Source organism: Scleropages formosus, chromosome 16, assembly GCF_900964775.1.
Source record: "Scleropages formosus chromosome 16, fSclFor1.1, whole genome shotgun sequence".
Lineage (NCBI taxonomy): Eukaryota > Metazoa > Chordata > Actinopteri > Osteoglossiformes > Osteoglossidae > Scleropages > Scleropages formosus.
Window position 1 is genome coordinate 10292443 of NC_041821.1, and position 14977 is coordinate 10307419.

The 14977-nt window shown below is 48.4% G+C and overlaps 2 protein-coding genes across 2 annotated transcripts; one reads left to right on the top strand and one right to left on the bottom strand.

Annotated features, from left to right (window-relative positions):
• The first annotated feature begins 961 nt into the window (after positions 1-961).
• On the top strand, positions 962-7593 carry LOC108925700 (F-box only protein 10-like). The gene is made up of 10 exons (XM_018737861.2): positions 962-1546; positions 1655-2446; positions 2876-3025; positions 4507-4643; positions 5006-5076; positions 5326-5478; positions 5672-5947; positions 6073-6383; positions 6480-6670; positions 7413-7593. The coding sequence occupies exons 1-10, from the start codon at positions 962-964 to the stop codon at positions 7591-7593; spliced, it is 2847 nt and encodes a 948-aa protein (XP_018593377.1).
• A 917-nt stretch (positions 7594-8510) lies between these two features.
• Positions 8511-13473, bottom strand: polr1e (RNA polymerase I subunit E). Its single transcript, XM_018737869.2, has 12 exons — positions 13277-13473; positions 12757-12860; positions 12541-12617; positions 12319-12404; positions 12173-12231; positions 11875-12019; positions 11009-11119; positions 10650-10746; positions 10436-10569; positions 10194-10275; positions 9615-9746; positions 8511-9038 (listed from the first exon to the last, which is right to left on the bottom strand). Exons 1-12 carry the CDS (start codon positions 13338-13340, stop codon positions 8879-8881), a joined length of 1251 nt encoding a protein of 416 aa, XP_018593385.2. The 5' UTR covers positions 13341-13473; the 3' UTR covers positions 8511-8878.
• Positions 13474-14977: the final 1504 nt, after the last annotated feature.

Genomic DNA, 14977 nt, shown 5'->3' on the forward strand with positions numbered 1-14977 from the left:
GCGGTTTTTAGTTTCATGAGTTATTTTTTTTTTTTTTACTTTTTTCACGAAACTTGAGTTACGCACTGCAGCGCAGTCGTCGCAGCCAGAGTTTCCACGACACAATCCCAGGGGTTCAGTTGTACTGGGAAGGTGGTGGCTTTGGGCTCCCAAAAGGAGGAGCCCATGTAGGAACAAAAACAACAAGAACGTTACGCAGCCAAGCAGCGAGACAGATGTCATGTCACACAACCGAGGCGCTACAGACAGTGAGGTGGAAGAACACAGGTCCTTGGTTAATTTCCTTCTGAAGGCTGAATGATGACCCCCTGCAGATCAGATTCCCACGGCACGGCCCACTCGCAATCACACCTGTTGGTATTTTACACGTATTTCGACATTGTACGTGTGGATACGTTACTAATTATGTCACTAAGGACATGTTTGCACTGGTTGCTCAGAATTCCATTTCGTCCATATAATATAGCAGATTTCTATATGTCCCACAGTACTGAAAGAGTGATAAATATGGTATTGTACTGCTCATTTGTGTATCTTATAATATTTAATAAATAAATTTAAAAAAAATTGGTGTGGGTATCAGGATTTGTCTATCCTCTGTCTTATGCACCTGCTTGAACAATGAACCTCAGTGCAGCAAGTGGTAGGGAACAAACTAGGTTTGCTTGAGACTTTCATGCCTGCAGCTATGTCTCCTTCTCTCAATGTAATGCATAAATTGTACTTTTGCTGAGATGTACGTCGCCTTGGACAAAAGCGTCTGCTAAATGAACAAATGTAAATGTAAATGTAAATACAGCCCAGTGTAGAAAGGTTTCTTCACAAGCACTGTTCTCAAAGGTATGGTAATGCAGCCTTTGCTGTTTGTGTCGAACCTGCTGTTGATGTTCACGCCTGTTAACCAAACTGCCCCCCGTTCCATTCCTCTGTGCCGCTTCTGGGGAGGTGGTGCAGTGGAACAATGGACGTTTGCAGCCTGCCCGTGGAGCTCTTTCGGGCGATCCTGGCCTACCTGTCCCTGGCTGACCTGGGCCGCTGCGGCACGGTGTGCCGGGCCTGGCGTGAGCTCATACTGGGCTTGGACAAAACCCTCTGGCGCCAGTTATTCTGGCGCCGCCCCGAGTGGCGTCACCCCAGCTGGCCCATCCGGCCTCACGAGGAACCCCCTTCGTGGAGGGAGGCCCTGCGGAAGAACCTGCAAGCCACTCGCATCTGGAGCCTGCACGCTCCCGAACTGGACCCCTCCAGCTGCCTCCACCTGTTCCGTCGCCGGAAGGAGTGTCGGTTGTGGCACGTTGGAGCCGGATGCGAACATAAGACGCTTCGGGGAGCCCTGGGGGCAGCGGGGGCCTATGACAGGGTACTCCTGCACCCTGGGGTGTACGAGGAGCAGGCGGAAGTGGTTCTGAAGGTACCTGTGGAGGTTATAGGCAACGGGAAGTTTGGGGAGGTCACATTACTAGTGAGCATTGACCAGCAGTGTCCTACTGCTCGATTCTGTAACCTGGTCCTCATGCCTCCCTGGTTCTCACCGGTAATCTACAAGGTTAGTGTATTTCACCGCATTTTTTAATGAGCCGAAGGCTCGCAGGTGAGTTTCCCAGTGTCAAAGGTCTTCCACAAATCTCACCTTCCATTATATTTTTCCTTCCAGACGTCTTCTGGCCACGTGCAGTTGGACAGCTGTAACTTGGAAGGTGGCCAGCTGCAGATTCGAGGACCTGGGACTTGCCTGGTCAGGTTCTGCTCATTCGGACGAGCAGGAGGAGCCAGCTTCCAGGGAGTGTCGCTCAGCTTGCTGGAAAACTGTGACTTCTCAGGCAGCAATGCCAGTTCCGTCACTGTGGAGGGTGCGCCCGTCTTGGACCGCAACTGGGCTTGGAAGCACCTGAGCGTCCTGGCCAGGTCTTCCACCCCTAACCCTACTGCAGCAGAAGAAGGGAACAGAAAAGAGGAGAGGACAAATGGTACCAACCCCCCGTGTGTGGCTGCAGCCCAGGAGGAGGAGTGGATGAAGAAAGGGGGTCATAAGAGGAGGAGGTGCTGGGAGTGCAGAGAGGACTTTGTGGTCAAGGGCAGCTGCAGCGAAAGTGAGCCAAGCGAGGAAGAGGACGGAGCCTGTGATGAAGGAGATAGCCTCCTTGTAGGAGCTTATACGCTCTCCCATGATCATCACAGCCTCGCTCACCTTTTGACGAAGCCGCAAGGCTGGTCTTGCTCTGGCCCCAGCATGGAGACCCCTGGGATACGCACTCTCCAGCAAGAGCTGCAGCTGGATCAGGAGGCTTCGCTTCTGGCCAGCTCGATCCAGGGCTGCGTCCTGCGGGGCTGCCTGTTCCGGGACGGCAAGGGAGGCGTGCTGGCGTGCAACGGTGGCCGGGCCCGGCTGGAGGGCAACGCGTTCCGAGGCCTGCACTGCGGAGTGCGCTGCGTGCAAAATGCCAGGGTAGCCACGTCCATCTGAAGCCACACACCCTTAGTTCTGGTGTTTGCCTATAGAGGAGACCATGCACACTTTCTCCTTCGCAATCATGTTAATAACTTATCTGTCGTGCAGGGCTGTTAAGAGCAACATATTATAATGAACCTTCACATCCATATGGTATAATATTTGATGGAGATCTCTTTTCCTGTCTGTGACTTATTTATGCTGCATCCGTTTGACCAGCAGATGATGCTGTGCCCAAAAAACGGTTGCCACGGGGAGGACGCGTTTCTCTGACTCCGGATCCTAAATGAGAACATGTTTACAAGCAAAAGGAAGCCTGTGTGGCACCAAGATTGCTGTAATTATTTTGTGCTGTGAACTTTTTGCATATATTCTTTCCTTGTGACTTGCTTTCCTTCTGCCGTCTCCCTCCTCCTCTCCCATTAGATTGTAATGCTGCGGAATGAGGTGTGTGGGTGCTGGGCATCTGGTGTGTTCCTGCGCCTCTCTGCCCAGGGGCTCATCGCCGAGAATGACATTCACACCAACGGAGAGGCAGGCTTGGACATCCGCAAGGGAGCCAACTCCATCGTCCTGGTAATGCACCGCGCAATGTGTCTAGACTGCCATAGAGTTGCGTCTCGACCCCCCACGGACTTACACCTCTAAACCACAACAAACTTTTTTTTTTTGCACTCTTCAAAAAAAAGTAACAGCAGACTGTTATATAAACGTTCTGCGATGGGAAAGGAACGGCACTCTGTGTTGGCTGAAGTGGTCTCTCTGACAGCCCTGTTGAATCGCAACAGCCACCGTGTTCACTCCAGGTTCAGATAGAACTGGGGGCGCAGTGATCCTTGGCTGAGTGTGTGCATTTACATTTGTTCATCCAACTGATGCTTTTGTACAAAGCGACTTCAAGGTTAAGAGCACACCGACACAGAACGTGCCTTGAAATAAAACAAGAGGTCAAGGCTATGGAAATACCACCAATGCAAATGTGACAAACCAAGTGCATGCATAACTCCACATAGTGCATGAAAGAGGAGTTCATCTCAACATTGGGGCAGCTCAGCAGGAAGGTCAACCTAGGCTTCCTATTCCATACTCACACCTTCATAACATTCTAACAAAGACAAAGTCATGTGTCATGACAACAGTGGAGATGGGCTCAAGTTTATGTGCGTTTATATTTATGTGTGTGGCAGACGCATTTCTTCCATGACATCACATCTTGCTCACAGTATACAGTATGTTCTGGTAGTGTAGTCTGGTAGTCCTCCTCTAGCCAACGGTCGCAGGTTTGAATACCATCTCCAGCTGTAGTACCCTTGAGAAAAGTACTTACCTTAAATTGCTCCAATAAAATTACCCAGCTGTATAAATGGGTGAACAACCATAGGTACATTAATATTGTTTGATGCCGCTGTTTTCATAGCTCACATATTCCAGTATCCACCTGTATAAGGGATCTACAAATGGGAAAATAGGTATGTAAAAGTAGGAGGTGAAGGGTGTTTGGCCAGGTCCCGCTCTCTGCTGGGTCTGGGGTTCGAGTCCTACTTGGGGTGCCTTGTGACAGACTGGCGTCCCGTCCTGGATGCGTCCCCATCTCCTCTAGCCTTGCGTCCCGTGTTGCCGGGTTAGGCTCCGGCTTGCTGCAACCCCGCTCGGGATAAACAGTTTCAGCCAGCGTGTATGTGTGTGCGTAGTAGCAGGTGGTGAACTATTACCTTACAAATCTGCCTTACGAAGGTTTCATGATGTCGGGAGGAGAAAAGGGTCTGAAAGAGATGAGTTTTGACATTCTTCCTGAAAGTTGGAAGGGAATCAGCAGTTCTGAGTGAACACAGTGGTGCTAAGATTGCCCTTTGGACATGACCTAAGCACAGCAGAGGTTAAATGTCATCTGAAGTGTCACTTTCGGTCTTCATTTACTGTTACGTCACTTATTACAAACGGGGATCAGTGATCTACAGCAACATTTCAACTGGGACAACCGAGCAATGCGTCCGCAGAGAAGAAAACACGTTTAGCCTTTCCTAATGCAGGAGCCGCAGCCTTCTTTCTGTCTGCAGTGTAACAGGATACACGGTGGTCTGCGTTCCGGGATCGTCGTCCTTGGAAACGGGAAAGCCTCCATCCGCAGCAACAAGATCTACGGCAATAAGGAGGCTGGCATCTACATACTGTACAAAGGGAACCCCGTGGTGAGGTGTGTGGGAGGAGTCCTAGGAGTGTGTAGTCAGCATCAGGACTATTGTACTGTTACTTTTGCATAACCCAGTTATCGGGGCATTGTCAGCACCCTTTAGCGCACAATTGGAGGAGTGCTGCACGAAGACACCAGGAGCGAGTGAAAGTGGTGTGCATTAGGTATCGTAGGACAGCTGGTAGGGTCGTAGTTAGAGCTTCTACCTTTGGACCCTCGCCTCCAGCTGTAGTACCCTTGACCAAGGTACTTACCGTAAAATTAGCCAGCTGTATAAATGGGTAAATACTTGTAAGTACCTTAATATTGTAAGCTGCTTCGGAGAAAAGCGTCAGCTAAACGACTAAATCTATTGTGCGTTACAGGGGGAACCACGTCTTCCAGGGCCAGGCGGCAGGAATTGCGGTCTGTGAGAATGGCAGGGGCCTCATTGTTGGTATGCTTCACTCACCGGGTCTGGGTGGACGTTATAACACCCCACACATGATACCATACAGTAAATTTCACCAGTAAGTACTGGAACAGGTCTCTGTTCAGGACAACCTTTGACAATGAGAAGTTAGTTAATGAAACAAATTTGGTCATGTTATTGTTCCTAAAATGTGTTCCCACAAGAAAATTTGAACTTCAACTACTGACGGTCAACAGCATGCACTCAAAGTTTTTTTTCCCCCCTCCATGACAGACAATGTGATTGAGGAGAACCAGTGGGGGGGTGTCGATGTCAGAAGGGGGGGTGACCCAGTTCTGAGGAATAACTTCATATGTCATGGCTACTCAGACGGCGTGGTACTGGGTGACAGGAGCCGGGGACTTGTCGAGGGAAATCACATCTACTGTGAGTGCAGCCTCTTTGTGTGTCTGTTTAGGTCCCCCGATGGTTTAAATTGAGAAGACTTCTGTCTGCACCGCTGCTCATGTGGAACATGAAATGATTATAAGACTCAATCTACGTTATAACCTCAAAGGCTACTTAAAACTGGAGGCTGGTAAGACACGGTGAACTCAACAGGCTGCTGTTCTCCCTGCAGGCAATAAGGGCTGTGGTGTTTGGGTCATGTCATCCAGCCTGACCCAGGTCTCAGGGAACCACATCACTCACAACGGGATGTACGGTGTGGCTGTGTTCTGCCACAAAGATGAAGATGGTGCTGAAAGAGGAGCAGGGGGAAGCGACCACAGCTTCAGTGGGGAGGGCGAGCTGCTCACCTGGGAGGGGAACTTGGAGATCGAGGATGAGCCTCCGCTGTTCCGCCGACCTATCAGCATCACCCTCGTGGAGAGCAACTGCGTGAGTCATAACGGAGGTGGGATCTTCTGTGACCTTCGGCACATTTCGACTTATTTAATGAGCCGACGCTGTTCTGCAAAACAAACGGAGCTCCTCTTTGGGTTCCGCGGTTCTGTTTAGCCGTGTCCCTCTTCCGCACAGGGGCAGGGCTGTACGTGAGAAGCAACGAGGCCCTGAACGTGGTCGGCAACGCCGTGCACAGTAACCTGGGAGCGGGTGTGTCTGTGCTGCAGAGCGATCTGCCGGCCCACCTGCTCGCCAACTGCATAGCGAGCAACAGCCACGCAGGAGTCACCGTGGAGACGGGCTGCTGCGTGGAACTGCGCGGCAACGGCATCTACGACAACGGAGGCCACGGGGTGAGCTGCCGCGGCGACGGGCAGATCGTGGAGAACGATGTGGTGGGGAACGGCGGCTGCGGGATACGGTTGATGGAGTCCAATGACATCAGGGTGAGCCGGAGGAAGACGGTGCGAATTCACAAAGGGCAGCGTCCACATGCTCAATGCGACATGTGCTAAACTACTCCATGCCCTCCCCTTTGCCAGGTGCTAAGGAACCGTGTTCAGCCGTTGCGGGGTTGTGGTATTGCGGTGCTCGGGGAGGTGAAGGGGGCTGTGGAGAACAACACGCTGTTCCAGAGCAGCCCTAGGAGCAGCAAACCCCTGCTCTACCAGGACCCCAGCAACAGCACCTGCCTGCTGAGCAACAACACCCTGCGGGCTTGCAGCTCATGGAGGTCAGCACACTCCCATTTACTGGCTGCCAATTCTTCTCTCAAGTGCTCATTTTCCCTTTTTGCATACTTATTTTCAAAGTCTCTACATTCTTTTAATTCTGCTCACTATGGTATTTATGACCAATTTAGTCAGTTGTAGTGGGACACCCCTGCAGGAGTGACAAATGCCATTGTGCGTGGACAGTGTATCATCGGTGTTGTAATACCTTTTAGAAGTTTAGTCTTTTTTTTTTATTTGCTTTACTTTTTATTAATCTAATTTTTATGAGCGGGGGGCACAGTGGGTTTGGCCTGTGCCTGCTCTCTGGTGGATCTGGGGTTCGAGTCCTCTTTGGGGTGCCTTGCAGCAAACTAACATTCCATGCTGGGTGTGTCCCCTCCCCCTCCAGCCTTGTGCCCTGTGTTGCCGGGTTAGGCTCCAGTTCGCCACGACCCCCCTTGGGACAGCATGTGTAATTTTTATGAAAATCCCCAATATTGTGTGAGGACCACTATTAAAATCTTCCACGAGTTGAACGCTTCGGCCTTGCAAAATTTATCTTGGAGTTTTTCCACCCGAGATCAGAATAACATCCAGCTGTTCCCTGCGTAACACCCTAGTGACTGAGTACGATGTACTCACCGTGGTCCGTGTCTCACATAATTCCAAAAAGACTTTTCTGCGTCCTCTAAAGTATTGATGTCATCCCATAAATGTTATGCTATTTGCCTGAACTGACAATACGGACACTTGCCTTTGCAGAACTGAAGAGGACGACCCAACCTGGGCCCTGGACAGCCCTCCGCCCCGCCCTCAGTTGGAGAGCCGGTCCAGCATCACCCCATCGACCACACAGCGGCCCATTACAACCACGGACCGGATCAGTGCCAGGGTGGAGAGCGCCTTCCCTAACCGTGCCAGTATAGTCTGTGCCATCCTGTGAACGCTGCCGGTTTCTAGGTTTGCATCTCAACTTGGCTCATCGGAGGTGCCTTTGGCAGGACTGGCGGAACATCAGCTGTTCACATTCATAATTCGTAAACCTCCACACCTCCCACGGTGCAGCACTTGTCATACATACAACCTTGCACATCAGACTACTGACAATTAGCACCGCAAACCTCGATTTAAAGTTTCATGATTTGGAATTACAAGAAGCCAATGGAGTGAATCTGTAAGAATACCAGTTTTGCTAGACCTTCATCATCCTCTTTCATACACAACATCAAGGACTTAGAAGCATCCCCATGTTTACAATGTGTATCGTTGGCTGCGGTGGAAGCGCTTTTTTTTGTGGTGGATGCAGTATTTTGACAGATCTACACTGTCACTGAAGAGCTTGAGGCGAGTTAAAACGCACGTCCTGCTGCGCCGAGATCAAACGGGAGGAACAGGGAGCTGTGCAAGACAGATGCCTGGCCTCTGGACTTCTGGAACCTTGACAACAGACACAGACTAGGAGGCTGTCAATAGCCTCCATGGACGGGTCTGTTTTAGGGAGCGAAAATACAGCATTCTGTTTGCAACGGCAGCACGAGCACTTAGATTGGCTCATGTAAGCAGTGTGACGTCTCCTCATTTCCTCTGCCGGGTTTGCCTGATGTTCTGAAACACCCAGCTGTTTACTGTAACAGGAGCCCAATAACAAGAAATCATTCTTCATGCAAACTGCAACACCTCAATAGAGCTTATAGTGTATTGCAACTTTTCTAAACCATCATGGAATGTTTTGCTTGAGAAGCACCTACATATTTTAGAGTCAATGTTCATAAACATATTCTATCATGTTTCTTCTATATGCATGTGTTTGTGCATTTGTCAGTTTGTGCTCAACCAAAGCAAGAGCCTTAACACATCACCTTGAAGCAGAATAAAAGCATGTTTCTTTTAGAGATCGCAGGTTATGTGGAGAACCGATAAAGTTTCATAATGAAAAACAAAAAAAAAAAAAAAAAAACATTTACATTCACAGCCATTACATACAATGCAAATGCTGCACTTAGTAAATGTCAGAACTGCTAATACACTGATTGTATTAACAGGGACATTTGGATCCTTAATCTCCACTCAAGACACAAATCCATGAAAATGGGTGGTAAATACAGAAAATGACTCGCGGTTGCAGTGTAAAACCAGAACAATAATGTGAGTGTGTGCAAGATGATGTGCCTGTGGAGTCCTAGTCCTCATCTCCAGGGCTCAAAAGTCCATTTACACCACCAGTCCTCCTAACGCATTTTTTTACGCTTACGGAGCATTGTGGGCTTCTCGTGTCGAACCAGCGGTAGCACTAGGGTGGCCATTCGGTGTTCCTCTAGCAGGCTGCCTCCTGCTGTGGTTAGCTGCTTGCTGAGCTTCAGCCCCATGGCCTTGGCCACCTCAACTATCCTGCAGCGGAGGAGAGGAGGGGACGTGGTCAGCGCACTTCCCACGTGGTCACTGAATGCTGCACACACATGCAGATTAGTGTCAGAGCTTTCACTCCAATGGCTCCAAAGGAGTAGCTATTCTTCCTATGTATAATATACGAGAGTTGAAATACACGATCGGCTTCTCCTTCCTATACGTGAAATCTTCTGCTGATTTTACACCATTGTACCAACACAGTAAGGTGGGTGGTTAAAGACAAAGTCTGGTTCAAACCCTAACACGGGTCCTGTTATGCAGATGAAGTACCATGGTAAAGGATACTATATCCCCTGGAAAAAAAATCCATCTTTCATAAAACCAGTAAAACAAAACTGGTCTGTACAAAACCGTCAGCAAAGTGATTAAAAAAACCACACGCAAAACTCATAATGTATCCGAAGTGCCAGACTTCTTGAATCTATTGCATGTTGATATTATGGATTTCCACTTGACTGAAATAGTCTGACATTTTGCTGACACCATTATCATTTAGCCTTTAGAGGTTAAGAGTCTGTCCAGTTCTGGGGAAGCAAACCAGTGCCTTGAAAATCTTACTTGGCCTCCTTCATGCCCAAGTCACGATGCAGCAATGTGAGGTCAGCCATCTGGTCCCCCATATGAAGCAGCAAGGCCAGGCAGTATGCAGCAAGCTTCACCCGCATTGAGGCTGGCACCACATGCTGGATCCTGACAAGAGAACAAGAGCGATCGAGCCACATAAAGGATTCCTCCTGCACACCAACCACAAAGACAAACACACCATAACATGAGATCACTGCTAATTCAGAAGTGCAGTATTTGTAATTTGAGGAATCCCATTCCAGCCTTCTCCTCCAAGCAGCTGAGCAGAAGAGTGAGCATCCACCAGTTCCTAACACCAAGTGAATTATGCACAGAGACTTAATGCATCTATTAATTTTGCACGGGGACATCTGCAAGAGTGAAACCAACAGGTTGAATGGCTAGGACTGAGGATAATGGATTTGCTGCACATTTACATCTCATACAGACCAACCCAAGCCTGAGACCACAACATGACACAATCTGACATTCAGCTTTGGAGATGGTGCTCATGCTCACTTCTGACAGCAAAGCTCTTCAGAGCTCAAAGAGAACTGTGTCACAGACACCCACCTGCCTCTACTGAACACCTCAGCAGTGAAGGTCTTCATCAGCTTGTTGGCAATAACACGGGGACAGCCCTCCTCCAAGCTAACTGGACATAATCAGAGCAAGACACCACTTACAATGACCTGATATACAGTAATTCACGTTGCACAGAAGCTACTGAATAAAAGGACTGGTAATCAAAAAGTGGTCAACTTAGACTGTCAGATGGGAGTTCTTAAGTGATCCAAAAAGCCTGTAGGACTCACATTTGCGATTGAAGTTACTCTTCTGCTGAGACAGTTTGATGAGCTGAAACAGGTACCAGGCACAGCGGGCTTGTCTGTGGCGCCTCTCTCCTTCAGTGGGGAGGGTCTGGAGTTGTACGAGAACTGACCTGGGGCTGTAGGCACAGAGGAGCTCCGTTAGCGAGAGAGGGCACATCTACGGTCGCAACTGAAAGCGGCTCCACTCAAAGCACACCTGCCATCCTGCTCCATCTTCTGCAGATCATCAGGGGACAACTCGGTCAGCTTCTGTGCAGGCACCTCCAGAGCCTTGTACTCCACCGGGGAGATGACTGATACACAACTCAAGAAATCTAACATGTAAAGAGAGCTTAAAATTGGTGGATTTTTTTCTAGTCATGACATTGTGCATGGATCTCAGTGGATCCATTTCCCCGTTTCTGTGTTTTACACACATCACAACGTAACACCACAAACCATGTCACCCACCACCCAGGTAAGGGATGGCTTAATGTTGGAAATGTGCATATATGTTTTGGGTATGGATTGCGCGCACGCACACACACGCACACACACACAGACACAAAAGGATACGGTCATCAAAAGGATAAACATCCTCTGGTCGGTCTGCATCAGGATGGCAAGGTGGCAGGTGCTGCGAGGCATCATTCAGCGATTCCGTCTGAGCCACGTCCTGCTCCAGGGCTTCAAAAGGTACAAGAGAAAGAACCATAAAAACTAATGTAATACTATCTGCCACAGAAATGCAGTCAGTAATTTAGATTAAGTATCTTGATCAAAAGCACTACAGTAGGAGGCTACACCCACAAAGGGGCGAGATACATACAGCTCCTATGGAATGCAATGCACGGAAGCACAAACTATAAGATAACGTTAATTGCCAAGTGCGTTTGCACACGCAAGGAATTTGACACGGTAGATGTTCCACATTCAACAGGGTAACCATATAGTAAACCATATAAAAGCAGAACAGTATAATTACAGGGGTATCTATGAGTCTAAGTAACAAGGACATAGAGGTGGAAAACAGTAGTAATGCAAAACAAAAAAGTGTGGTTGGTGACATTAATAAGTGTAAAATAATCAGGGACAGTTGGCAGCGTATTGGTCAGAGCTACTGCCTTTGGACCCAAAGGTTGCGGGTTTGATTCTCACCTCCAGGTGTAGTACCCTTGAGCAAGGTACTTACCCTAAATTGCTCTGGTAAAATTACCCAGATGTATAAATGGATAAATAACTATAGATAGCTTAATACTGTAAGCTGCTTTGGAGAAACATGTCAGCTACATAAATGTGTGTAGACCAAATTTCAGCTGCATTAATTTAGAGGGACAGGGGGATCTTAGTGTTTATTCAAATGGGGATATGGATTACGATGTAAAAGAGAACGTTTTGACCATTGTGTGTGTGTGTGAGTGAGAGAGAGAGAGAGAAAATACCTTCCAAGCCCTTCTGCTCAATGACACGGTTGGCTGCCTTGGCCACAGCATGCTGCAGGGCCTCGCTTCCCACCATGTTCAGTCGCCTGGACGTGAGGGCACGTTTCTGCTTGTTGGTGCCAAAGGCCTCGATCAGAGAGTCCACCTGCAAGACAGACGAGCAGACAACCCCTGAATCCAATACACCAACCCACCAATACCTGAGCGGTCGCTGGGTCGGAGGACGCTGACCAGCCAGCATTACCAACCCATATCAAATAATTTAAAAGCCAAAAATCAGTGCGAGCACGGGAGATACCTTGTCCCTGTATGACTGAGACGCATTCTTCTGAGGTTCATCTTCTCGTGTTGATTCACCTACAACATCGTGAAAACCAACACCTTTCAGCACTTGCACTACCCATGACAAGAAAAGCCTGCCATCTACAGTATCCCACCATATACCTGGAATTACAGGCTGCATGTTGAAGAGCTGAGCGCTGTGCACCTCCATGTTTTTGGTGGCCTTGTTAAGGACCCCAACATAATAGCTGGGGAAATAAATGTGACGAAAGCACACGATTGTTATTGTGACTCCACGTTAATAAATAGTGTCCTGAAGCATTAGGGTTATTCCAGAACAAGTTATCAGACGTTATCAGACGGTTCCAAAGAGCAGCGACCTACTTGCAAAGGGTGTTGCATCTCAAAGATCCTGTTCCAAAGTTATTGCCAACGTAAGACAGCCTGTCCGTCTCAGCTGCCTGCACAAATGGGGAAGGGGTGTTTAAAATAAAATAAAAATTAAAAAAAAAAAAAAGAAGAAATCAAGTCATCGCACAACAACGTGAGATTGGACCATGTATGAGCAGGACAAAAATTTATTAGCTGGAAGAAACTTACAACGATGAGTCGGCTCTTCTTCCGGGGGTTCTCCGAGTCTTTGCTGCTATACATGGAGAAGCTCACAGCATCTGTGTTACTCAGGTTCCCGTTGGAGAACTGGACTGTAGGAAACGGGGCAGCATTAGACAAGACCCCCCCAGCGACCCTCCCCAGCGACACCAGCAGCATCAAGACCCCCCCCAACGCCCCCAGTGACACCAGTATCTATACCCCAATACAACAACATCGACAACAACACCCCAAAAACAAACACAAGTCGAGTGGACGACCCACGTGGAGGTGTCCACGTGCAGCGCTCAGTCAGTCAGGTGCTGCATGATGATGATGATGATGATCGCACAGAACAACAAGTGACGCGCGCGATTCGATTCGATCGAGAACGTTCCGGTCACAGAGCAGTGTTAAAACAGTGTAAGAACAGTTTCACTGGCCCTTCAGTTCACGTCCTGTGCAGCTCGTGTCGTGCCTGGCTAACTTGATGAAGTTGATCTCTCGCGCGCGCAACTCTGATTCTTACCCACTATGAGGTTATCGCCCTCCTTCTCCTCCTTGCAGCTCCTCCACACACACCTCTTCGCCATGGCTGCGACCCCCCTCCCACTTTCACCACGTTTCCCGACTGTCTCGACTTGCTGTACCGCGCACCCCAGGAGCTTATAATGGACCGTTCTCACGAACCGAGCTGATGCTACAGAACACACTGATCTCAGATCAGCCGTTACGCAGAAACACACCGGAAGCGCTCGCACCAAAAGGCAACGAGAGTGAAAATTCATTGAAAGTGAGTGACTTTGTTCAACAGCGTCATCTTGGGGCGGGGAGGGTTACTGCAACCAGGATTGGGTACGAAAAAGTACATTTACATTTGTTCATTTAGACGATGCTTTTCTTCAAAGTGACGTACATATCATAGAAAATACAATGTGTGCGTCACATTATCAGAAAGACACACTTAGATGGATACGCATGATCGTAAAGCACAGTTACTTTCCACCATATGCACCAATGTACATCACACGAGTAGCTGCATAAAGGTTTATCCAAATAACCGACAATTCCAAATCAAATTTTCATTAAACATTTATCTTGCACGAGTAGCTGCATGAAAGTGTATCTGTTATTCAACAATTACGATCTCAGAGTTACAGAGCATGAACATTTACACATTACATGAACTTATGTACTTATGAGAGAAGTGAGTCTCGAAGAGGTGAGTTTTAAGACGCTTCTTAAATGTAGGGAGAGATTCAGCAGTTCTGAGTGAGAGGGGGAGGTCGTTCCACCACATCGGAGCTGAACCGAGAACTTTCGTGCTTTTGCTTTTGGACCTTTTGATGCTTTTCAACTGGTGTCCCACAGGGCTCGGTACTGGGTCCTCTGCTCTTCTCGATCTACACCTCCTCCCTTGGCCCAGGCATGGCCTCCCATGGATTCAAATACCACTGCTATGCTGATGATACCCAGCTCTTCCTCTCCTTTCCGCCTGGTGCGTCAGACACCTCCGCATGCATTGCTGCCTGCCTGTTGGACATCTCTTCATGGAAGTATGATCACCACCGCCAACTAAGAGTCTTGGAGTAACGATTGATGCGAGTCTGTCATTCTCTCAACCACTACTGCAACTCTCTCCTGTGTGGCCTTCCTGCTAATCCCATCAAACCTCTGCAGCTTCTACAGAATGTTGCTGCACGAGTTGTGTTTGATTTGCCAAAGTGCTCCCATGTATCTTCTCTACTCATTTCTCTGTACTGGCTTCCTATAGCTGCCCAAATCAAATTGAAAACTCTGGTTACTGTGTACAAATGCATCAATAGAACTACTCCAAGCTATTTACAAGACTTAATCAACCGGTACACCCCAGTCAGGCTCGTCGCCTTGGACTAAAGCATCTGCTAAATGAATAAATGACCTTCCCGTCACTCAGAACTGCGGAAACTGTCTATTTTCAAGAAGCATCCGAAAACCCACCTTTTCCGGATCCACTTCGCCCAAGATCTCTCCAGCTCATTTGGGTGTAACTGTTCACGCATCGTAACTCCAGAAGCTTCCCCAGATACAACCTTTATTCAGCCATTATGCTGGCATTTTACTTGCTCATTTGAGTATCTTATATTTTTAAAAAAAAATGGTGGGAGGGTATCGGGATTTGTCTATCCTGTGTCTTACTTATGCACCTATGATGAACCTAGGTGCAGCAAGTGGTAGGGAACAAACTAGG